This window comes from Oryctolagus cuniculus, chromosome 6 (genome assembly GCF_051225735.1).
Source record: "Oryctolagus cuniculus isolate XC-2025 breed Fujian yellow rabbit chromosome 6, ASM5122573v1, whole genome shotgun sequence".
Lineage (NCBI taxonomy): Eukaryota > Metazoa > Chordata > Mammalia > Lagomorpha > Leporidae > Oryctolagus > Oryctolagus cuniculus.
In genome coordinates this window covers 112,021,069-112,046,925 of record NC_142872.1, presented here as the reverse complement: position 1 = coordinate 112,046,925, position 25,857 = coordinate 112,021,069, and the positions used below count along the sequence as shown (strand labels likewise).

General features: G+C 40.6%; 1 protein-coding gene and 1 long non-coding RNA gene across 3 annotated transcripts in view; one reads left to right on the top strand and one right to left on the bottom strand.

Annotated features, from left to right (window-relative positions):
- On the top strand, window positions 1–23,624 carry LOC149126260 (uncharacterized). Of its 2 annotated transcripts, none has more exons than XR_016235786.1 (3): window positions 1–101; window positions 22,193–22,368; window positions 23,534–23,624. It is a non-coding gene; the product is annotated as an uncharacterized LOC149126260 (long non-coding RNA). The 2 variants fall into 2 exon arrangements; XR_016235785.1 differs by having other exon boundaries at window positions 8–233.
- The window catches only part of ATP6V0D2 (ATPase H+ transporting V0 subunit d2), a 55,739-nt gene continuing 35,395 nt past the window's right edge, over window positions 5,514–25,857 (bottom strand). The window contains exons 3-8 of the mRNA XM_002710673.6: window positions 17,989–18,167; window positions 17,338–17,417; window positions 15,693–15,770; window positions 9,079–9,255; window positions 7,824–7,898; window positions 5,514–6,245 (exon numbers count right to left, since the gene is read on the bottom strand). Of these exons, the coding sequence (XP_002710719.1) occupies window positions 6,084–6,245; window positions 7,824–7,898; window positions 9,079–9,255; window positions 15,693–15,770; window positions 17,338–17,417; window positions 17,989–18,167 (751 nt within the window). The 3' untranslated portion in view covers window positions 5,514–6,083. The remainder of the gene's footprint in view (window positions 6,246–7,823; window positions 7,899–9,078; window positions 9,256–15,692; window positions 15,771–17,337; window positions 17,418–17,988; window positions 18,168–25,857) is intronic.

Below are 25,857 nucleotides of genomic sequence, written 5' to 3'. Positions count from 1 at the left end.
AATTTCTATTTAACAAAAAGTAAGACTCCCCTTTGTGCTGCAAGCATGCTCACAAGATGCCAGAGACGAAGGAACACTCTCAGCCATTTGCTGAGTCTGAGGTGAGTTTTTGGAAGTGGACCGGAGAGCCCTTCACTGACTGTTAAGGTGGATCCTCTGGATGTTCAGCAAGCTACCGCCACTGCTTTCCCTTGGCCCATAAGGAATTCTACCCTGTTGCCTCCTTAGTGCCTGTGAGTTACATTTAAAATCTGAATTTATTTTCTTGATCTGAGTCTATTCTTTCCTAATGAAATTCAGTGTTTACCCTGTAATAGCTAAATCCTACTGGGAAAATACAGAAAGCCTAAGAGAACTTAGGGGAAAAAACATTAAATGTTAGCTTGACTTAGAAGGAGTATGCTTCTTATTCAACATTCACAAGATGTGCTTTTACTTATCTATGCCCTGTTGCATATGCTATGTTATATATATATATGTTACTTATCTATACCTCTGACCTGATGGCTGATTTCTACTTTGTTTGCTGCCACCTTTCCCTATTTTCAAATTACTTGTGTCCTAAGTCAATTTATGCTTTCCAGGTGGCTTAGGAAGTGGTTAGCAGTGTGTCCAGCTGGTTTTTATTTGGATGCAATCACTCATTCCATAGTCTTTCCTGAAAACGTTCTTGTCAACGCAGGCTAGCATAGGCTTCTCCCTGGACACGAAGATCTATGTTTCCTTCTGGGAAAGGCACTTACATGCCCACCTGCTCTTCCTGGATTTACAGTATTTACTGAGGAGATTGTGCATCTGTCCTGCCTACTCTTTACTCTTCCACCTGACTTATTTTTATTTGGCCTTAAGCAATAAAAGATGACCAAAAAGGTAGAAATGATGTATTTCTAGGTGCCACAAGGGAATGTGAGAGCACAATTTTCTCCCACTTCACTGAAGATGAAGCCTTAAAAGTAATTTTCCCATTTGATCAGTCAGTCCTAGAAATATGCTTCAGGAAAGACCAGCTGGTCAGAATTTAATTTTTAATCAATTCATAAAGTTTGCACTTCTTGCAAAACACTAACAATAAACAGCAGCATTGGGCAATGCGTTTGGTGGATAAGGACATCAATAGTTGTAAGAAACAATATGGGTGCTCCGAATGATAATCTCAATTTAGTACAAGAGCATGCTAGTTGTAACCTTCATACTTGCTCCCTCTCCCTGATTGACATGACTGATTTTTTTGGCCAGGTGGGAAGCCCTTCTCTACTTACTCAGGTGCTCCCATCCTGAGGCTGGTTGCTCAGCCCAGTAGGACCCCTTTCTAAGAGACAGGAAAGCCATGAATACCTATATTCTGTTCTTAAAATTAAAATCCTTTCCCTTTCATTACTCTCTGACTTGTACTTTTCTTCCTCATCTACACAATTTAGTTTGTAACTTGTTGTCTATAGGTTGCTCATGAGTGGATTTTAGAGAATCTCTGGTCCATTGTTCTGAGGCAAGATGTCCATAGTGCTCATGGATTCCTTTTTTTTGTTTAAGGTTTATTTATTTGAAAGGAAGAGTCACATAGAGAGAAAGAGAGCTTCCATCTGCTGGTTCACTCCACAAAGAGCCATAATGGCCAGGACTGGGCCAGGCCAAAGCCAGGAGCCAGAAACTCCATCCAGGTTTCCCACATGGGTGGCAGAGGCCCAAGTACTTGGGCCAGTTTCCATGGCTTCCCACACATTAGCAGAGAGCTGGAGCAGAAGGAAGAGCTGAGGCTCATATGGGATGATAACACTGCAGGCAAAAGCTTAAGCTGTTGCGCTACAATGATGGCCCCAGCGGATTCTTTTTTTTTTCTTCTTCTTCTTTTAAGATTTATTTATTTATTTGAAAGTCGGAGTTACACAGAAAAGAGACACAGAGAGAGGTATCTTGCAATCACTGTTTGATTCTCCAAATGGCCACAAAGACTGGGGCTGGGCAGGCCAAAGCCTGGAACCAGGAGCTTCTTCTGGGTCTCCCACATGGGTGCAGGGATCTAAGCGGTTGGGCCATCCTCTGCTGCTTTCCCAGGCACATTAGCAGGGAGCTGGATTAGAAGTAGAACAGGCCGGCGCCGCGGCTTAATAGGCTAATCCTCCACCTAGTGGCGCCAGCACACTGGGTTCTAGTCCCGGTCGGGGCACCGGATTCTGTCCCGGTTGCCCCTCTTCCAGGCCAGCTCTCTGCTGTGGCCCGGGAAGGCAGTGGAGGATGGCCCAAGTGCTTGGGCCCTGCACCCCATGGGAGACCAGGAGAAGCACCTGGCTTCGGATCAGTGCGGTGTGCCAGCCGCAGCGCACTGGCCGTGGCGGCCATTGGAGGGTGAACCAATGGCAAAAGGAAGACCTTTCTCTCTCTCTCTCACTATCCACTCTGCCTGTCAAAAAAAAAAAAAAAAAAAAAAAAAAAAAAAAAAAAAAGAGGTAGAACAGCCAGGACTCAAACTGGAGCCCATGTGAGATGCCTGCACTGTAGCTATGGTTTAATCCTCTGTGCCACAGTGCACCTCCCCCACAAGTGATTCTTAAAGAAGATCTGAACCTGAACAATTAAAGTCAATGTTAAAGGCTGATGTTAAATTTTGTAACTAAGGGGCCAGTACTGTGGCGCAGTGGGTTAACGCCCTAGCCTGAAGCACCGCCATCTCATATGGGCACCAGTTAGAGACCTGGCTGCTCCACTTCTGATCCAGCTCTCTGCTATGGTCTGGGAAAGCAGTAGAAGATGGCCCAAGTCCTTGGACCTCTGCACCCACGTGGGAGACCTGGAAGAAGCTCCTGGCTCCTGGCTTCAGATTGGCACAGCTCTGGCCGTTGCAGCAAATTGGGGAGTAAACCATCAGATGGAAGACCTCTCTCTCTGCCTCTCCTCTCTCTGTGTAACTCTGACTTTCAAATAAATAAATAAATCTCAAAAAAATTATAACTAAAATAATCCTGATATTTCACAGTTACATCTAGTGTATGTCACAGCTAAACTATGAAATGTTTATTTCCTATAACATCATTGATTCCTTTGAATGCATGAATCTTGCAGAACTTTCCTATGACACTTCCACTCACAAACCCTTTTAGGCTCTGGAGGATTTATTCTGTATACATTACTGTTATCACACCACCAGTGTGAATCCTGGAGTACAACCACATACTCTGGACACTAGGAACTGGATTTATGATCGTAACCCATGCGACTCTAAAAAAAAAATTGAATATTGGTATTTTTAAAAATACCAAATCATGGTGATTATTGAAATCTTAGCTCTACATTTTGTTGTTGTTGTTGTTTTCAGAATAATCTTTAGGGCCAGCATTGTGGCGATGTGTGCCAGTTGGTGTCCCAGCTGCTCCACTTTCCAACAAACTCCCTGCTAATGGCCTGGGAAAGCAGCAGGAAATGACCCAAGTTTTTGGGCTCCTGCCACCCACACATATTACTTGGGATCCCCCATACTCTAGTGAGGTGCTTGGATTCAAGTCCTGGCTCCACTTCTGATTCTAGCTTCTTATTAATATGGACCCTGGGAGACAGCAAGTGATGGCTCAAGTTGTAAGGTCTCTGGGCTCCTGGCATAGGCCTGGCTCAACTCCAACAATTTTTTTTTTATTTTTTTTTTTATTTTTTTTTTTTTACAGGCAGAGTTAGACAGTGAGGGAGAGAGACAGAGAGAAAGGTCTTCCCTCCATTGGTTCACCCCCCAAATGGCCGCTACGGCTGGCGCACTGCACCGATCCAAAGCCAGGAGCCAGGTGCCTCTCCTGGTCTCCCATGCGGGTGCAGGGCCCAAGCACTTGGGCCATCCTCCACTGCCTTCCTGGGCCACAGCAGAGAGCTGGACTGGAAGAGGAACAACCGGGACAGAATCTGGCGCCCAGACTGGGACTAGAACCCCGGGGTGCCGGCGCTGCAGGCGGAGGATTAGCCTATTGAGCTGTGGTGCCGGCCAGTACTTGATCTTTTGACCTCAGTTTATGAGGGGCCTTCTGCATGGATTTCAAATTTATTTTTGCAGTAAAATAAACTTTTTTTTAAATTCAATTTTCCACAAACTTTTTGAAGTTCTCTCAGATATGTTAAAATATTTTTCAAAGGCCTGTATTCTGCACCATAGACCAGCTCCCTGAGCCATGTGATCAGATCCCAGCTGGGCCACTTAAAAGCTATGAAACTTCAAAGCAAGTCCTTCAAATGCTATGCTGTATCCTTATCTAAGAGAGAGGCTCATTCTATTTGCCTCAAGGGGCTGTTTGACTCCTGGGTGACTAAAAAGGGGCGTTAGCAGATTGGTACCCTTGTTTATATATAACAGAGAAAGGGAATGCAAATTCATCCTATAGCCTAAGGGCTCCTATTCCTATCCTGCAGAGGTGGGGTGGGAAGGTCACAGTCTGAGAATCACCTCCAAATTTCTCTCTACTACATCTTTCTCTTGCTTTCTAACTGTAAAGAAAGGCTAAGCCTTAATTAAGCCTCCCAGTGAAGATTACCTACCACAGGTTAAAATCTAATACAGAGTATATAGATATCACAGGGTCTAAGCCTTAGGTTGAAGGACAGATGCCCTAGCAAGGTAAGTGGCGTACTTTCTAGACCAGAAGCCATGCTTGGTCAGCAGGTGCTTTGGTTATAGCCAACAGGTGTGTACTGGAGCCCTCCACACACTGACCCGCAGGTATCTACATAGATGTGAGGCTGGGAGGCTGTCTTTCCTTCCAGTTATATGAGCCACAATTTTTCCTTATTCTTAAAAACCCCTATCACTAGAATAACAAATATTTTACTTAAAAAGTTGATTGGGGGCAGGAATTGTGGTTCAAGGAGTAAAGCCACTGCCTATAATGCCAGCATTCCAAATGAGCACTGGTTCGAGTCCCAGATGCTCCACTTCTGATCCAGCTCCCTGCTAATGTGCCTGGGAAAGCAGTGGTGGATGGCCCAAATGTTTGGGCCCCTGCACCCATGTGAGATACCTCGATGGCATTCCAGATTACTGGCTTCAACTGGCTGAACCCTGGTCATTGCAGCCATTTGGGGAGTGGGCCAGCGGATGGAAGAGGTATCTATGTCTTCCTCTCTCTGTGTAACTCTGCCTTTCAAGTAAATAAATAAACCTTTTTAAAAAAAAGAGTTGGATTTTTGTAGGAAAATTAATTTACTCCTTGTCTGTGCAGCTAATTCTATATTTTCATTATGTATACTCTGTAAATATTCTTGTTTGAAGAATTTTCAAATATGTATACTTGTTTAATTTTTTAAACATAACAAATACAGATTTTATATATATATATATATATATATATATATATATATATATGAATATCCTTTACATTTAAAGAAAGGACTTGAGCAGTGTTTCTGGGTAGCTCTTTGCACCAGTTCTATCAAATTGGAAACTGAACCTATGCTTTTTGCTTTTGAATAAATAACATATAATTAGTGGGTTTATTCTCTTCTCATGCAAAATATGAAGGAACCGCAAGAAAGACAGATATACATTTTATTTAAAGTAAGCTCGGAGAAAATTTATTAACAAATTTAATACTACTTGTGTCTAGGGATTATGATTTGGAATCACATGGGCTTCTCAAGTCTGCCAGCAAAGTGTGCAAAATAAATTCCCATCAAATGTGGTCCATGATTGGCTACATATAGCTTTGGGTCTTGGGAAGGCACAGACAGCTAAAAGGTAAAGCAGAAACTCAGTACTTGAACATGTGGAGGAGTACAAAAAAGTAAGAATGAAACAAGTTTGTTAGGTCTGACTTTTAACATGACCAAATAAGAATAGGAAAAGTACCATAGGGTTAAGTAAAATGAATGGCTGAGGCCCAATAAAAAAAAGAGATATAAATGTGGAAATAAGATTTCAGGCTGCTGGTGTAGCAGGGAGGAATGATTTGTTTCAGAGTTATCTTATTGTGTAGCCAGCAGATCTATGATTCATGAAGGTCTCGCGTGGTTTACCTTTATGTAACCTAGATAATGTAACACAATTACTTTTGTCTTCTTCAAGAACTTCCTTTTAATATTTCTGATTCTCTGCATTTGGGTACCCCCACCCCCAGTTACAAAATTGGAATATAACTGTTGATTTTAGTTCGATGTCTCTGTGAGATGCATTCTGCTATCCATACAATATTTCTCATTTCTTGTTCCTTCAGCTTTACGTAAGCATAAAACACACCATAGTGGAACTGCCTGTTGAATGCCAGCACATTCATTTGTACCTAAGGAAGGAAAAAAAATAACATGCACAATCAGGTTATTTTGAACATACTACCTTTACGAAATAATTAAGCTGCAGAATGGTTTGCACTGTTTAGTACTGACTTGTATTTAAATAGAAAATTTCCAAGTTGGACCAAATAGAGAAAAACTGGCAATTCAGTAAGTTCTCAAGGGAGACTGTCAGTTTGATAAACAGGCAACAGTAGTTTATAAAGCAAGTTTATGGAATCACAAGACAGTTCCAAATCTTGGCAGTACTTTTAGCACATATATTTCCAGGTATATTTTGGGGTATGTTTGTAATTTTGTTGTAAAATTTATGTGAATTCTAGCTAGGGGGCTTAACTCATGTGGGTAAAGTATTTCTTCTTGGCCACAGCTTTTAAAATTTTACATTGTTTTTAGGCCATTTAAGTCCCCTTCAGGGCAATGTCACAGGCTCCTGGGACTTTGAGTGACATTTTAAACTTGCTTAGGATCTTCTGCAACAACTTTACATAGAGTTGTTTTTTTTTCCCCTGCAGAAGTTAAATGTGTAAAAGAAAATTTTAAAAAAATTATTTTTAATTGTAATAAACTTTGACGTAAAACAATTCTTTTTTTTTTTCAATGTTGACACTTAAGACAGAAAAAAAGGAGAGTTAGTTAGTTAGTGCTCATGCAGCTTTGAAAACCTCAAGCTAAGCAGAGAGGAAGTGGAAGCCACTTCTGCTCTCAGGAGTAGGCACTCATTTTTTGTGCCAAATGCAGCTTCCTCATCAGCCTCCTTTGCAGGAATGGTGCAATACTGTGGAATTTTAAAACACCCCTGACACGATAGACAATTTGCCTTGCTTTAATGTCTCTACGATAAGCACTGCAGAGCTGTTGGAAAGTATTTAAAGTGCAGGCCTTACAGAAAGTTTCCTAATCTGTTTTCTGGAGCCAGTCTACCCTAAAGTTTGGGTAACTTTCAGGGTTTGCAATTAGTTTTAATCAGGATAGATTAGGAAGGGCCAATGGATTTAGAGAAATGAATAGAATACAGTGGAAAAATCTTCTAGGCTCAAGGGATCCTACTTGGTACCAACACCATCAAAAAGCCCTTTGTTCTATAGTACAGTCGCCTAGAAATTGACCATAAATGGATTAAGTATTCTTACATCTTTTTAGAGAAAAAGAATCTAGACTCTCTAAACAGATTTCTAATTCCTAAGGGTTACAATTTTGCCCATGTGTTATGTTATAAACAAAGATAAATCCTTTCTGAAGAAGGAATTAGTGAGATGCGCCAAGCAGAAGGAGTGTATTCAGTATTGATCATGATGACAACCTAGCTTTGCTTCTGTAGCTAATTATGAAATAGCTGCATTCTTCCCAAAGCTTCAGTGACTGTACATCTCTCTGAAGAGGACAGCTCTACAGGAAGCTGTCATATGCGAGCCCCAGGATCCTGGCTCTCTACGGCAGAAATACTAATACACTTTTGACTAACAACTACAGATCTGCCTAAACAACTGAGCTGATCAACTGTGAAAAGAAAATCCAAAGTAAGAAAATATTTAAAACCCACATAACATTTCCACTTATATATATACCTCACGTTCATAAAACACATCCTCCAATGTCTTTCCCCCACTGCCACCTACAGCATCAAACAACGGCTTGTATACCTTAAAAACAAAGATGAGAAATTAATGCTAAAGAAATTTTCACTTATTTACAAACATATACAAATATATTCCCCAGCAATACAGAAATATGCATCTTTTTTTTTAAAAGCTATACCAGAATTCCTGAATGTTCTTTGGATGATCTTTGGATTTCCTGAGGAAACATGAAAATATCTAAATAACAAGAGAGTGGCTGGCATTACAACCTATTGCTTATTTAGGGCTAAAGGCAGAGGCAAAAGCAATTCTACTGTGAATATACACTGCTTGAGCTATCTCTTATGTTCTTGGGGCTAGCTAGGAACATTATGGAGGCTCAGTGAATGCTTGTGGTTTGCATGCTTGTAGTTTCATGGGTTCTTTGATAAGTGAAAAAATTCACAAGGAATTGTAAGTGTGGCAAGGATTGAAATTTGGGAGAAGCTCAAATCTGAATATATGTTAAAGGATCTCATGCAATCACCTGTGAGATGTTGCGAAGATTTAGGCATCATTCATGGATTTTTATCCTTCCAAGGGGGCTTTAGAAAGCTACAGGGGAAAATGAGGATGATTCTAGTCCAGGAGCACCTACTAGAGGGTGTGTCCCTGATTGTCTACTTGCCCTAGGGAATGAACTGGGGACAAGCTGTATCACACAGATCTGAAGCTCCAGGCCCTTCAAGAGCGGTTGGATGCTGGAGTAGGGGAAGGACATGAGCAGCTCTCTTTGCTTTGCTGAATTCTGGCCACTCAGCAAAGCAAGTGGAAAAACCAGTACATCCTTATTCCCCCTTGCAATCCCTGTAGACATTTCGTTCTGTACCTACGCCTGTTTCCCCAGTGGGTACTTGAAAGGACCCCTGGGTCAGGCTATTTTACATAACTTGGACATGAGCTCATATTTCCAGAACACCACACCAATCTCTTGGGAAACTTGCTTTATCAAGCACTTCAAAAGAAGCACTCAGATGACCACTCCTTGGAGATTTAAGCAAATGCAGACTTGGCAGGAACCTTAGAAAGCACCAGTTTGGACGAGAAACTTGAAGTATTTCTTTGGTAAAGCTAATTCAGCAAGCAACACCACTTGCTAACTCACAAACGTCATAACTTCTTTGGTAAGATTTGCTGTGTGATGCTCCAAAACACATGTGATCAAAGAACACAGGGTACTTAGGGAGCCGGTGTCATCACATACTCCGTAATGTTCTGCTACTCTCTTCATCTGGTCAAAGTCTTCCGCTTGAGCCAAGAGGCGCAGCCCCTCAGGATAAAGCTTGCCACAGGTCGGATAGAGGGTCTCCCGGTCTTCCTTGCTCAATTCAGTGCCAAAGGAGTTAAGAGTGATAATAAAAGCACGTCGGTCGGCCTCGAACTGAATTTGCAAGACATAAAAGGAATGCATTGTAATAATCTACCCAACGTAAACACAACCCTAAGCAAGTTCATTTCTGAAGTGATCTGCAGGCCTTTCCCGATCTATGTCTAATTATAAAGCAGACATATGTTATTAATGTTCCCTTAGACTCTTCTCGGAATGGAGCAACTTCGCCTGCCAGAAAAGGAACACTCTGCAGCGGTGGTGGCCTGTGGCTCTTAAATGTCCATGAAGTTTATTTCCCAGGTACTCTGCAATGAGTTATGTATCCCTGTCACATTGGCCACTAGAGCAAACAAATGTCTCTTTCATTAAAATGGGGATCATACCTACTTCTTGGGGTACAGTCAGGCATAGAACAAGATAATGGAAGTTGAGGTGCCTAGCAGGGGGCTGGGAACAAAAAGTGCATGTGGTGCATTCTAAGTTCCCTTTCTAAATGTGGATGTCAACTAGAAATTATATAATGACACTTTGTGCTACTATTGTTTGTTTGGACTTTCTTGGTTTTAGTTCTTTTTTTTAATGTTCTTGGTCAGACATCAATATGTTTAACTCTCTAAAGATTATATGGTATGAAGAGAGGTATCTTCCTCTTGGTGTCTAAGTCTCCTTATTTGTAAGATGATAGAGTTTGGCTCTATGATCTCCAGGGCAGGTCAACATGCATTCATGGCCTGCTTTCTCTCTGTGTTGGACACCACTTTGCAAATGAGCTCCTAGCTCCTTAGCAGGCTTCTCTATTTCATCTAACCACTCAGTCTTCCTTGAAATTTCTTTTCTTTCCCTTTGGTCTCCATGGTTCTCCTCCTATATACCCTACTCATTCCACCCCAATCTATCTTCCAGATGCTTCCTCTCTGCCTGGTTTGCCATGGTGCACTGGGGCTAAGACTCTCTCTGCTAGGTGCCTGAATTACCCTGGTACCACAGTATTTTGAAATATGTGCCTACACTCTAAAATCTTTTTTTTTTTTTTTACTTCTTACTACTCTCTAAAATCTTTGAGGAAACATCTCTCTTGTTCACTGTTCATTTTTGAATAGCCAGTGCCTGACACATAGGAAGATCTTAGCTGTTTACTGAGTTTAGCAGAGTAGTCTATGACTTTACTACTTTTGAAAATCTCCAATATCTTCTCCAATGTTGCCACTCAAAGTGTGTTTTGTGGCCCAATAGCTTTGATATCACCCAGAAGCTCAGGAGAAATGCAGAGTCTCAGGCCACAGTTCCAACCTACTCAACCAGAATCTACGTTTTAACAAAATTCTGGGGTCATTCTTATACATATGAAAGCTAAAGAGGATTGCTCTACTTTATCCTTTAAGCATTTTTTTTTTGACTAACTAGCCCACAATACAGCCAGACTTGCGAAGATTTCACTCAAACTTTTTTGTTAGAACAGGTGTGTCCTACCAGAAGGAGAGTGAGTTAGCTGTGTGTGATCCTTTTGATTGCTTTTTACGGGTGAGCCAGACGCAGGGAGTGGCCTTATTTGGAAGCAAAGGCAGCTGCTTCTGGCTACTGAATATAACCAGTCCTGTCTATAATTTTAGGCCTTCTAGGGATAAGAGAAGAAATGTAAGAGGGAGATTTCCTGCCAATAAGAAATCTTAAAATAAAAATTAGGGCAGGAGGAGTCACAGTGGAGGTAATTGCCCCAGATGTTCTTTTATGTGCTTCTCTTTCTAAGACGTTAGGATTTTAAGGAGGAAAATAGAGCAGGGTAGACAGCACTGCAGAAATGCTAGACAATAGAGGCCATGGCAGAGGAGAAGGCTGTATCAAATAAAGCAGGATAGTTTGGTTGCAATTCAAACACAGGGGCAGCAGTTAGAAAAGTGAGGACAGGTAGTTGGGGAGAGAACGTAAAGGGATTCACACACCAGGTCAAGAAGGAAGGGTTTTAACTGATAACAATAGGTTGTCTGAACACTCCTTCCACTTTCCAGCTCCTTGTCCTGCTTAGCACTTCAAATGGCCTACAATGTCAATATTCCACTCAATAACTCTACATGTTGTCACATCAGCATCAGATTTCACCCTCTCCATAACAGGCCCTTATACTTCTTTCCTAATTGGATATGATTTCCTTTGAACTTCTACCGTACTTAATTTTCTTTTTATTATAACTGTATAGCCATCTTATTCTTCTAGTCTAGAGATTCTGTATGTGTTAGTGTATGCATCCTCTTTTTGAAAAAATTGTAACTTTGGAATTATAAAAGGACTGTTTATTGACTATCCTGAAGCATAGTTTAGCTTAGCATCTAATTGGGGTGATACTAATTTGATTTAATCCTATTCCCTTTGCAAGAGAATTGGCATGTTGTGTGGTTCAGTGTACAATGGGACTGGAAAAAGCTCAGGGAAAATGCATCTTATAAAGAAATTGTGGGAAGATTTCAATTTTTTTACATGAAAGCAAACTTTTCTTTTCATTCCATTTTTCCATGCTTTTTGAAGTACTGTTATTTGTTAGATGCCTTATGTCTTTCCTTTCATTCTTCCTTATAGATACTCATTGATTCTAAAACCATAACTTATTTTTGTTACTGTTACGAGATATTAAACACATACTGTTGTTCTACGTCATTATTAGTACATTTCACACAGATTGGGTCACATATACTTGCCATTTCCTTACTAGAAGAAGTATACACCCTGTGGGAGCTGCTGGGTGTAGGTGTCAATCGCAATGGAAGAGAATAAAGTGAACTGGAATCAAGCCCAGCCTAATTGTCATGTGCACAAAGAGACATAAAACAAACACTACATGCTTCTTTTTTGGTATTCCATTAGCCATATAGACAGAGGAGCAGTAATAAAAGGCAGATGACATAATACAGTGTGTTTGTCTTGAACGTAAGTCAATTTCTTTTATATGAAGGTACAATTTGGTAATTGTCGCATTTTGACATGCAAGCCTATACTAATGTTCTTTTCCACCATATTAATACTTTTGTAGTCTACAGCCAAATGTGATTAAATGAAAATCCATGGAACTTTATCAACTTTAAGTCCTCTGTAGTTACACAAATAAAAACAAAGGTATTACACAATCTAAAATTGTATGAATTTATGTAAAACTGACAGATCTCTGACAAATCAATATGAAGATTATTATTGCATGCCATGTATAGCTGGTATCTCTATAAATATAGTTGAAGATAGATTTTTATTTTTAGAGCAGTCTGAAGAAATTAATCTAATCTGATAGTGCCATGAGGTTCAGAAAGGGAAAATGAGAACAGTGGGCATACTGTGTTTGATCAAATCTTCCCACTAACAAGCATTTTTCTAATACTATGCTGTCTATTTTTACATTTCTAAGGATTCTAAAGACATAATTGTTGCCTATTTCTGATTTTTATGTGTACACAGTAGGATCTTGCTTGTGAATTAACACTCACTTATATACAAAAAATTATGAATGGCGAATTAACTGCACAGGGAATATTGCAGAGTGGAACATTTTTCCTAATAAACACTTAGGAACTGGAACCAGGCTGCGTGGGTTCAGATCTCGAAACCACCATGTATTAGCTGCATGATGTCCTTCTCTAAGACCCAGTTGCCCCTTCTGAAAAGTTGATGTTAAAATTCCCATCTTGTGAAGCTTTAAAGTCCAAGTGAATTCATGTAGATAAGACACTCAGTATCTAGTACATAGTAAACATTAGCTATTAATAATGTCATTATATACCTATTGTAAAGTTGTAAATTTTAACACAACTTTCCTTTCACATATTTTGTGGGTATAAAGGACACAAACCATTGCTAGACCACAAGAATCATCTAAAGTAGAAACTATACTTTTGATCCATAGATAATATGGCTTCATAAAGTGTGGCTAGTAGGAAAACTTATGGGAAAAGGGGGGGAAGCTTCACAGAGTCACTGGGTTGTCTGTGTTATAGGATCAGAATGTCTGAAAGAGACTACGTAACTTTCTGACACTTGGTATGCCATGAAATAAATATTATTTATTTATGTGATGATCACTTTCTGTGTACTATAGGTATGGACCAAAAGTTTTTTGCAGCTCTCCAGTGTTATGATGTTTATTTCAAGGACGATTTTGGTTTTATTTTAAGAATTTTAACAGGGGATAGCAAATTATCTTTAACAGTAAAATTATAATGATTAGATGGTTTGAGGGGAGCTAATTTTATCACATGCAGTTTTAGAACATTAGATTAAAATATATGCAGATGATGATGCTAGTTTTTCTTTAAAATTTTTGCCTAAAGGCTACGTTTGTTAGGCTTTTCTTTCTTTCTTTCTTTTTAAATTTATTGGACAGGTAGAGTTTTAGACAGTGAGAGAGAGAGACAGAGAGAAATGTCTTCCTTCCATTGGTTCACTCCCCAAATGTCAGTATATGTAAAACTGACAGATCTCTGACAAATCAATATGAAGATTATTATTGTATGCCATGTATAGCTGGTATCTCTATATAAACATAGTTGAAGATAGATTTTTATTTTTGGAGCAGTTTGAAAAAAATCTAATCTAATCTGATAGTGCCATGAGGTTCAGAAAGGGAAAATGAGAACAGTGGGCATACTGTGTTTGATCAAATCTTCCCACTAACTAATCTGCCGGCACTGCGCAGATCCAAAGCCAGGAGCCAGGTGCTTCCTCCTGGTCTCCCATGCGGGTGCAGAAGCCCAAGCACCTGGGCCATCTTCTACTGCCTTCCCAGGCCACAGCAGAGAGCTGGACTGGAAGAGGAGCAACCGGGACTAGAACAGGCACCCGTATGGGGATGCCAGCGCTGCAGGCAGAGGATTAACCAAGTGAGCCACGGCACTGGCCTTCTTCCTTTAATTTTTTTAAAGATTTATTTATTTATTTAAAGAGTTACACAGAGAGGAGAGGCAGAGAAAGAGAGAGGTTCACTCCCCACTTGGCCACACAGCCGGAGCTGCGCCGATCCAAAGCCAGGAGCCAAGAGCTTCTGGTCTCCCATGTGGATGCAGAGGCCCAAGGACTTGGGCCTTTTTATATTGCTTTCGTAGGCCATAGCAGACAGCTGGATCAAAAGTGGAGCAGCCAGGACTCGAACTGGGACCCATATGGGATGCTGGCACTGCAGGTGGTGGCTTTAACCACTACGCCACAGTGCCAACCCCTAGGCTTTTCTTAAAATCAGAAGTCTTCAAGCTATTTAAATATCCGCCCACCAGTGAAGTCACTATAACACATAGCTTCGTCATTAAGAATGTTCTTTAAATAAAACTTAGTTTCACAAGGCAAAGCAATGGTTTAGATAAAGCCCAAAATGTTTTTTCTTATTCTTTTTTATTTCATTTCAATGAATTAGGAACCAAGCAAGAGATGTAAATAAAATATTTGAGTGTTGGCCGGCACCGCGGCTCACTTGGTTAATCCTCTGCCTGTAGCACTGATACCCTGGGTTCTAGTACCGGCTGGGGCACCGGGTTCTAGTCCCGGTTGTTCCTCTTCCAGTCCAGCTCTCTGCTGTGGCCCAGGAAGGCAGTGAAGGATGGCCCAAGTGCTTGGGCCCTGCACCTGCATGGGAGACCAGGAGGAAGCACCTGGCTCCTGGCTTCGGATCAGTGCAGTGCGCCGGCCGTAGCAGCCATTTGAGGGGGTGAACCAACAGAGGGAAGACCTTTCTCTCTGTCTCTCTCTCTCTCTCTCTCTCTCTCTCTCTCTCACTGTCTAACTCTGCCTGTCAAAAAAAAAATTCAAGTGCAAATTCTATCCAGGATGCCCTCAGATACTTCTGATCCATGCCTCAGTCTCCATACACTTGCAGGCCAACATTCTCATGCAAGAGGACCTCTGAGCATTGATGAAATCTCTGCCGATAGTGAGAAATTACAAATAGTGTAGCATCCACTAGAGAAGTGGACACCAAAGGTGGCATTTTCTGCATAATGAAATGAGCTTGCCAACCAGGAATTGCCTAGTTGAAGGAGTCTTCCTGCCAAACTGGGATGCTCAAGAGTTGTTTGCTGTGGACTTTATTTTAGGGTTCAATTATCACTGTGGCTGGATCCACAGTGGACTTTGGTGTCAAGTTTCGGGGATTTCCCAGCTGCTCAGTCTTCCTTCATTGGAGGGAATTTTGATGATCATTATAGGAGTACTTATAGTTCACCAACTGCTCATAGTACACTAAATTTTTAGTTTAATTATAATCTACTTTCTACATACTACATCAAAATGAATCATGACCAAACTTTTATAAGCTTTTTCTGTTCTAATTCCAAATCAACTCTTCTATATAGAAAACTTGGGAAATACTATTCCTAACAACAAATAAAATAAACAATAATATGTACTGCTTATTTCATTTCTAGATAGAAGCTTCTAACATAAAGAAATAGAATTAGGGTCAAAACAACAAACATTGTATAGGCACATTTTTTGGCATAAAAAATTACAAGACTCTTCCTTACCTCAAGAATGGGACACATAATTTCTGCCGTGACATCACCATGATTCTTACAGAATTTATAGAATGCTTCAAGATAGGACTTAAAAAGAAGAAAGAACGTAAGACAATAAAATGAATGTATTTTCCTTTTGGAAACTTCCTATTAAATGCTTTAATGGAAATTGAATTACTTCTTCAATAGAGAGCTATTTTATAATAAATTTGGTAGACTTTCATGTTTTAGCATGTTGCATAGACTAAGAAAGAGCTCCATTTAAAAAACATAATGACTTAACAAGATTTTTTTTTGCATGGTTCTTGGACATAGTTCACATAGTTAATTTTTACTATTCTAGTAAGACTGCAAAGTCCTTTTATGAGTTCAGAAAAATGCTTCTAGGGGCCCTATGCTGATATTTAATCTCTTAAAAACGCATTTGGGATGGCTTTAAATATGGAGATGATTTGGAAAGACAAGAGAGTTTGGGCTGTAGGCTCAGCCTGCTTGAATTTGAATGCAAACTCTAATACTTACAAGTTAACTGACTGCTGCCCTTCTTCTCATTTGAAGAATGGCGATAGGATGAATGTCATAGTTTTGCAGGTGAATTAATGAGTTAAGGCCTTTAAGTGCCTTCTAACAGTATCTTCTGTTAGGTATGTTCCAAAGATGCCTCTTCCAAGCCCATAAATCTCAGTATGAAGAGGCAAATTGCCTGCATTGCAATAAGTCTCTGTATGAAGAGGCAAATTGCCTGCAATGCAATACTTTTGAGAGAACCATGTATTTGAGTATAACATTATATATATATGTGTGTGTGTGTGTGTGTGTGTATAAAATTATATATATGTGTGTGTACACACATATATGGAGAGAGAGAGAAGCAGTAACCATTGAGTTTCTATGTGAGTGTGCAAAGATGCTATGGGTATGTGAGTAAAAATGGACATAGAGCTACTGAATGTGGGCAACATAGTTGTCATATCTTCAGAATACAGTCTTGAAAGAATGGAGCTAAAAGCAGACATTATCATGCAAAATAAGTGAATCAATCGCAAGGTTACAAACCAAAGAAAATGTCTCATGAGCACACCAGCCTCTGCTCACTACTGATGAGAACACTGTAGAATTGCAATCCACACACTCAGTAAAACTAACAATAATCAGCACAGATTATGCAATGGTACCTATGATGCCATGTCTGTCTACCAGTTGGTCATTCTGATATTGTTGCACACTGTACATTAAAATCGTATGGGCAAGATAACTATGAGATTCAGGGACTCTAACAGAATCAAGAACAAAGATAGAGTTTACATACTATTTACTATGTATTATGTTAGCTTTAAATGGATTGATACAGTTCATATAACTTTTCTATCCATTTACTTATCAGCATACAATTAATACCTTTTATGTACCAGGCAATGTGCAAGGAACCAAGAACATAAAAGAATAAGAGATGCTATTTCCCCTCAAAAGTCTTGCTAGCTGCAGATGCTGACACATGTTTTTAACTAGAAGATAGGCCAGGGCTATAAAAGGTAGATTCCAAGTATGCATAGCTTCATAATTGCAGAATTTGGCTAATGGGCAAAGTAACTTTTAATAAATAACTCTAGTTATGATATATAATCAAGAGAAGCATATTTGGGAAAACCATTACCTTATACAGTTTATTGCGCAGCAATTCAATATTCAGTTCATCTAGAGTATTTTCAGACATACAGTCTTGAAAGAATGGAGCTGAAAGCAGAAATTATCATACAAAATAAATGAATCAATAGCAAGATTATAAACCACAGAAAATATCTCCTGAATACACCAGCCACTCCTTACTACTGCTGAGAACACTGTAGAGTTGCAATCCACAGACTCAATAAGGTTAACAGTAATCAGGATGACAGGAGTGAATTTTTATCAAACATTTACTGTGGAAAAGCCCTAAACATTACCCTAAACACTGACTATCCTTCAATTTATTTAACTCTTACCACAGAACTATTCACAAGATTTGTAGAAAGTCCCCTGCTCCATGTAATCTAATACAATATTTATCATTTGCAATCTTATTATATGCCAGGCATTGAGTTATACTAAAACTGAGTTTCCAAAACTCTGTTATAGTAAGGTAACAATTATTTCTAAAATGAGGACACTGAGGTGAATTTAATTGCCTCAAATCACTTTGGTGGGACCATCCAGAGCCTGGTTTCAAGTTCATGATATGACACTGTGTTTATAGAAAAGAAATGATTTAGGTGTACATTTTCTAATGACTATGATAACATACACATAATGACCTATGTATTCATACCTAGCGGTGTTTCCACCAGTACAGCATTAAAGAGATCCGAAGTTGTCTCTGCAATGTTCACTGCTTCCATTTCTGTGAACCGGCCCAGTGGATGGCACTTCACCAGAATTTCCTTCACGGATTTTTTTTGTAGTGCACCATTCATCAGCAGGATCACGTTGTCTATCATGTAACTGCACCTGGTTTACAGGAAGACTGACTCATTAGGAAAACCTTAAGATAAGAAGCATCCCACAAATAAACCATACAGCTCAGACACATTTTCTATCATTAAAAGGAATTTTATTCTTTTTTTATTTTAACTTTGGGGGATTAAGAGATGTGAGTGGGTGGAACATAGCTGACTCTCTGGAGGTGTCACTGTTCGAAAAACCATATTCATTGTTATAACAACTAACAAAAGCAGAATGAAAGCGTGGCTGGTGGGAATATGCAGAAAACAGCTCCTACAGAAACTGTCAAAGTGTTGGGAGGGGGTGACTGTGAAATTATTTTATCTGAATGGACTCTGGGCTTGAAAAGTTTAGAAATATAGATCTAGAGCATCTCATCCTACTTGAAATACTATTTAAATCTGCAATGAAGCCTAACAGAGGACTCAAATAGAATTCTAAAACTATTCGGTGTTCCTTTCCCGCTATGAGACCAAATAGTGAATTTTTCAGCCTACCCTTCCCCCTCAGATTCCCAAGAGTCCCGAAGTTCATATTTCATGTGATTTCTTTACTTGGTTTGGGCTCTTCCTGGGACATTCTGGGTGCATGTGCTTGTTCACTCATGTGCTCAGCACACTGGATATTCTAAGCAATGAGGTCAAGAAGCAAACAAGACCCAGTTCCTCTCTTCAAAGTGAACACAGCTTAAGGGAAGAACTGGAAAAAAAATTTCAGTAAATTACAAGGAAGCATACACGCTATGCAACAGAAATTATAGGGTGGTGTGAGGATGTAACTGGGACCAGTCCAGGGATCAGATTTCCTAGGGAAGTGGTATTCAAGCTGAAACTTGAAGCGGCAGCAGGAATTGTCTAGGCAAAAGAGGCTGGGAATTGGGGAAGAGTGTTTCAGACAGAAGGAAGAGAATCTGAGAAGTGCCAAGATGAGAGCATAGGATATTCAGGATGCTGCTTTCGCCTGGAGCCAAGGCTCAGGGGAGGGCATGCTGGGTCCTGAAAGGCAAGACTCAGAATTCGCATGCTGGGGACAGTGGAGAATACTGAATGCTTTTAAACTAAGGAGTATCATGATCCATGCATTAAATATTGAAATAGGAGAACTATGAAAACAATAAGAGTGCTAGAAGAATTATAAGTATTGCAAGAATTATTAAAACAAAACAGGAAGAATGAAAACATTCACTGCAACACATATGGTGAGGCACTTTACAAAAGTTATTTAATCATGGTAACAACAGTATGAAGTGGGTACTATTATTATTTCATTTGCACAGCAGATATTCCAAGTCTAGAGAGATCAAAATCTAGCCCATAATGACACACAGCTAACAAATGGGAGAGTGGAGAATAAAATTCAGGCAGTCTGCTTTTGGAATCTTAACTCTTAAATCTCATATTATGCTGCTTTGGTGGTTGAGGTCCATTTGTAGATTTCTAGGTTGAACAGGTTGTGTAGCCATTTATTGAGGTGAGAGCATTGGAGGGAGAGGGGGTAGTGGTGGGTGTGGATTTTTTGGACAAAATTAATTTAAGATGCTAGGAGCTACTGAAAGGAGACTCCAAATGCACTTACAAATCCTGGGTCTTGAACATGTGTGCAGACAAGAGAGCCTGGGCAGGGGGCTAGCAGTGGGGTGGTCAGAGGGAGTCAGAGTAGTTGACTGAAAGGAGAAGCTAAAGTCTTAGGAATAATTAGGATCACATCCTAGAGGGCATGGGAAGACTGATTTCCTGAAAATTCCAGGGAACCCCGACCTTTAAGAACTTTGAAGGAGACAGGGAGAAATGACCAGACGAGAGCTAAGAAACAAGGGCAGTGAATTCTGGGAAGTTCTGGAGACTTCTAGGAAGAAGTGATCAGAGTGTAGAGGCCACAGGTGAACCACGGTAAACATTGAGGCAGACATCAATAGGATACAGCAATGAGATTTCATCTGGGAAGGCAATGAATCACTCTGGAGTGTTCTTGTTGGGGAGGAAAGAGCAAGGAAGGAAGACGCCTGACTACTCTGTTTAAAACGAATGGTAATTAAGAGGCTCAAAAATGAGTTCACCCTAAAAGCTGACCTCAGAGGCCGGCGCTGCGGCTCACTAGGCTAATCCTCTGCCTGTGGTGCCAGCACCCCGGGGGTTCTAGTTCTGGTTGGGGCGCCGGTTCTAGTCCCAGTTGCTCCTCTTCCAGTCCAGCTCTCTGCTGTGGCCTGGGAAGGCAGTGGAGGATGGCCCAAGTGCTTGGGCCCTGCACCTGCATGGGAGACCAGGAGGAAGCACCTGGCTCTTGGCTTCAGATGGGCGCAGCACGCTGACCGTAGCAGCCATCTGGGGGGGTGAACCAACGGAGGGAAGACCTTTCTCTCTGTCTCTCTCTCTCTCACTGTCTAACTCTGCCTGTAAAAAAAAAAAAAAAGCTGACCTAAGAGGAAGAGACAATATTCAATATTCAGATGGAGATCTGGAGGCCAAGGAAGCTGTTTTTTAGTTTTAGTATTTGCTTTTTGTTTTTCTGAGGTTAAAGGGAAGTGAAGATATTTAGGTGCTGAAGGGAAAGAGGAGTGAGAAAGTGAGGTTGCAGATCAGATGTGGAAGGGGCAGCCCAATGACACCTGGAGGGTCTCTAGGTTTGACAGTGATGGGAGCTTAATCACTGACTCAAGACAGATGTGAAAAATTACACTTTTCCCTGGATAGAACACTAACTCAGACCCTGGGAGGCATTGTCATTGATGACTGGCAGCGCGGGTTACTGACATCCTGTGCAAGAGCTCGTTTTTGGCCAGAAGAGCATTGTAGAACATCCACAGTTTACCTCAATAAAGATCTTAACTAAAGACGATTTTGAAGCAGGAATTATCCCTTTATAAAAAGCACATGACAGTAAAGTTTCTTCACCTCCCAAACAGCAGTACCAAATTTAGACATCCTGGGATTTTAGAATCATTTTTATCTCTTGAAAATTATATTAAAATAGAAGTGCTTATTTAACTGTCCCTTCATGGCTCAAAGGCAATTACCTGAGAGGGGAACTGCCAGCGCTTAATAAGTTCCTTAGCAGACTCTAGACATTTAAGTGTTCTCTATTTCAACCTTGGATTGTAAAAGCATATAAGCTGCAAATACTCCCAGTTTGCAGGGGACCTGCAGACCAATACTGATAGGCAATCAATGTCAAGGCTGTGAGTAGGTTTTCACCCACATGCAATATCTAAGCCTATACCTTTAAAGTATGTGCATGTGTGTACTGAGCACTTTCTTCTTCTTCTTCTTCTTCTTCTTCTTCTTCTTCTTCTTCTTCTTTTTTTTTTTTTAACAAATAATTAGGCTAGCTTCTCCATTGCAAGGAGAAAGGGTCTCATAGATTGGGTTCGATTTAATTTCAACTGGTATTATTTGAGTGGCCCTGTTTGCTTTGAAAATGGAATGCCAATACCTGTTATCATAGTGTTATTTAGGAAATGAAGTGAAAACTCAGAGATTGGCACATTCTGGGGTGGGGGTGTGGGGTGGGTAAGGTGTGTCACTTTCCTGTCTCCTCTCTCCTCCCCATCACACATGTGCACTAGGTATATAATTAACACTGGATATGGGAGTGGCGGAAGATAAGGTGCCCAGAAGACAACTTATTTTCTCCAGATTGTAGTCTTTATGGACTTCCGGGGCTATGCATATGGTAGTGGTTAGGAATGAAATGATTGCTAATGTTGCCTGAGTAATGTTTGAACCTGAAGACACCTGGTGGTTCACCTAGTCCAAGTCCTTGATGTTTTAAATGATTGTGCTCATACATAATCACAGAGTCAGGCTTACTGCTCATTCGTTCAGGTCAATTTTTCTTCTAGATCTAGACATGCATTATTATTTTTAGTGTTTTCCAAATGTTTTATTCTATAAGCCTGATTTTGACGCCTGTGAAAATAATGACATCAACTACAATAATGATAGAGTAAATTACTCAATTTCAGCAATATTTTTGGTTGCAAAAATGCACGTTTTTAAATGGCAACTCTTCCTAAAGTTTTCCTTGTGTGGCAGGCATTATTTGTAGGTCTTCAGTCCAGCTTTACAACAGTTCAATGCTGTAAGGACCATTCTCATCACCTCTTAACTGATAAGGACACTGAAGCACAGAGGAATTCAAAACTTTGCCAAGATCACACGGCTGAGAAGCAGCAGAATGGGACTCCAAGAGCCAAAGGTCTGGTTCCCTGGTAGGTGTTGATAACACAGCTCAAGCCAGATAATATTTTAACTTTTCTTCTTGTTCTTAGAGCTGGTCTTTCTCTTCTTACTCTCTTATTTAAGGATCTTGAAGATAACAAATACATTTTCTGCATGATAACTATCGAATTCTTGGCTGAATTAGCAATTGCTTAAGTCTCAAACTATTTAGAGCCCTCATTTGGTGAGTTAGAAGAACTGTTTGTTTATGGGTAAACATTCTAATACATCAGTGGCAAGAGCCATAGCTGAGCAAGGACTGTCACTCAGTAAGCATTCTGGCATGAGACAGAAAAAGAAGTGCTTTCTAAGAAAAACTGGTGAAGATTTGCAGTGTGTTTCCCCTTCATGGCACCACCTGCCCCTTAAAATTTTGTAAAAAGATTTATTCACTTATTTGAAAGGCAATGACAGAGAGGAGAGACAGTGAGGGAGATACAGAGAGAAGTTGGGATCTTCCATCCCACTGTTTCGTACCCCAAATGCCTGCAATAGCCAGTGCTGGGTTAAGCTGAAACCAGGAGCCAGGAACTCCATCTAGGTGGCTCGCATGAGTGGCAACTGCTGCCTCCAAGGTGTATCAGTAGCTGAATCAGAAAAGGAGGTGACACTCCCAGGCACTTTGATAGAGCATGCTGGTGTCATACCACAACGCCTACCCCACATCCACTCCTTTCTCATCTACCATCCCAGCCCCTAGAAAACACAAATCTATTCTTCTCTATAGTTCTGCCATTTTAAAATTGAGAACTAGAAGTATACTTGCACAATATGTGACATTTTGGGATTGGATATTTTAATTCACAGCCTTTAGATACAGATAACACATTCAAGTTGTTGCATGTAAATAATTGTTTCTTTGTACTTTTCAAATGATTTTAAAAATGTATTTTAAAGTCAGAGTGACAGAGAGAAAGGGAGACACACACAGACATAGGGAGGGAGGAGGGGAAGGAAGGAAGGAGGGAGAGAAAGAGAGAGAGAGAGAGAGAGAGAGAAAGCTTCCATTTGGTGGCTCACTTTTCAAATGACTACAACAGCCAAGTCTAGCCAGACCAATGCAAGGAGCCAGGAGCCAGGAGCTCCATATGGGTCTCCTACATGCATGGAAGGAACCCCAGTACTTACTTAGGTCATCATCTATTGTCTTCCCAGGTACATCAGCAGGAAGCTGAATTAGAAGTAGAGCAACTGGTACTTGAACCTGCTTTGCCACAATGCTGGCCCTTACTTGACCTTTTTAATGGTAAGTTGTATTCTGTGGGATTGATATGACATGGGTGTGTTTAACCATTCATCTGACTGATGGGCATTTTGCTTTGTTCAATTGTTTGGCTATTGGACATAGAAACTATCAGGGACACTTGTGTGGTGGTTTTGATGTGGAACTAATTTTAAGTTTTCTTGGATAAATACCCAGAAATGTAGTCTGCTGAGATGCATGGTAAGGGTATGTTTAGGTTTTTAAGAAATTGCAAGAGGCCTGTGTTGTGGCATAGCAGGTTAAGTTGCTGCTTGGGACACCCACATTGCATATCAGAATGTGGCTTTGAATCCTAGCTAATTTTCTTTTCATCCAACTCCCTGCTAATGTGCCAAGCAGATGACGGCCAAAGTCTCTGCCACCTGTGTGGGAGACCCAGATGGAGTTCCTGGCTCCTGGCTTTGGCCCAGCCCAACGTTGGCTATTAGAGCCATTTAGGGAGCAAACCAGCAGATGGAAGATTGATCTTGATCTCGCTCTTTTATCCTCTTCCCTTTCTTTTTCTTCTTCCCTGTCATTCTGCTTTTTACATAAATAAATAAATTGCAAAACTATTTTCCAGCATGGCTGTATCAGTTTTAGCACAGTATAAAGACTTTACTTCCTTTTAAGTTCCTTTGCCCTCCTATTTATAATTGTCTTAAATATCTCTTCTATGTACATTGAGATAAGGCAATGTGATGCTTTTTGCTATAACTGCCAAATATGCTTTCTGCTGTTTGATCTTTCAAATTGTTTCAAGATTCCTTTTTCTATCATTTCCTTTCTGTTTCAAGAACTTTGTTTTGTTACTCTTTTGGAGTGGCTTGCTGGTGACAAATTCTCTGTTTTCCTTCATCAGGGAATATCTTATTATTTTTTCATTCCTGAAGGATATTTTCCCTGGGTATAAAATGCTATGATGGGCCAGTGCTGTGGCGCAGTGGGCTAATCCTCTGCCTATGGTGCAGGAAACCCATATGGGCACTTGTTCAAGTCCTGGCTGCTCCTCTTCCCATCCAGCTCTTTGCTGTGGCCTGGGAAAGCAGTAGAGGATGGTCCAAGTCCTTGGGCCCCTGTACCCATGTGGGAGACCTGGAAGAAGCTGCTGGCTCCTGGCTTTGGATTGGCTCAGCTTTGGATGTTGCAGCCATCGTGGAGAATGAACCAGCGGATGGAAAACCTCTCTCTCTCTCCTGTCTGTAACTCTACCTCTCAAACAAATAAATAAAATCTTAAAAAAGAAATGCTGGATTGAGGCTAATGGAGGCTAATGTTGTGATGTAGTGGATTAAATAGCAGCCTGTAACTCTGGAATCCCACCTAAGTGCTGGTTTGTGTCACAGCTGCTCCACTTTTGACTCAGCTCCCTGCTAATGAGTCTTGGAAAGTGAAGAAAGATGGCTGAAGTTCTTGGGCCCCTGCCACCCAGGTGGGAAACCAGGATAGATAGAGTTCCTGGCTTCTGGTTTTGGCCTGGCCTAGTCCTGGCTGTTGCAGTCTTTTTGTGAGTGAACCAGTGGATGGAAGCTTCATATTCTCTCTCTCTCTCTCTCTCTCCCCCCCACCTCCACCGCACTGTCTCTCCCTCTCTCTGTGTAACTCTGCCTTTCAAATGCATTTTTAAAAAGATTTGCTCTGTTGACATTTCTTTTCTCTCATCACTTGAAAAATGTTGCACCACTTCCTCTGGGTTCCATAGTTTCTGCTCAGAAATCTGCTATCATCCAAATTGCTTTTCCTCTGTGGGTAAGGTGCTGTTCCTCTTTTGTGGCTTTCAAAATTATTTGTGTTTCAGAAGTTTGATTATGACATACCTTGGTGCAATTATTTAACTTATAATTTAATTTAACTTGTTTGGGGCTCACTAACCCTCTAGAATCAGTACATGTGTGTCTTTGGCTTGGCCAAATCTGGGAAGTTTTCAGCCATTATTTCTTTGAAAGCTTTTTTTTGGCATCCACCTTCTCCTCCTTTATTTTTTAGACTCATTTCTGCTCTGAGTGTGGCCTCTATTGCCACCAAAATGGAAAAGAGGATTTGATAATGCTGGGAAGCGGTCAAAGTCCCCCAAGCCAAAGTTTGGCTCAGTGGTTGAGTCTCTGCTTGGGATGCCCACATTCATATCATAGTGCCTGGGTATTGGTCCCAGATCCTCCACTTCTGATCCAGCTTTCTGCTAATGCTAATTAGCTAATGCTAATGTGGATGATGGCTAAGGTACCTGGGCCCCTGC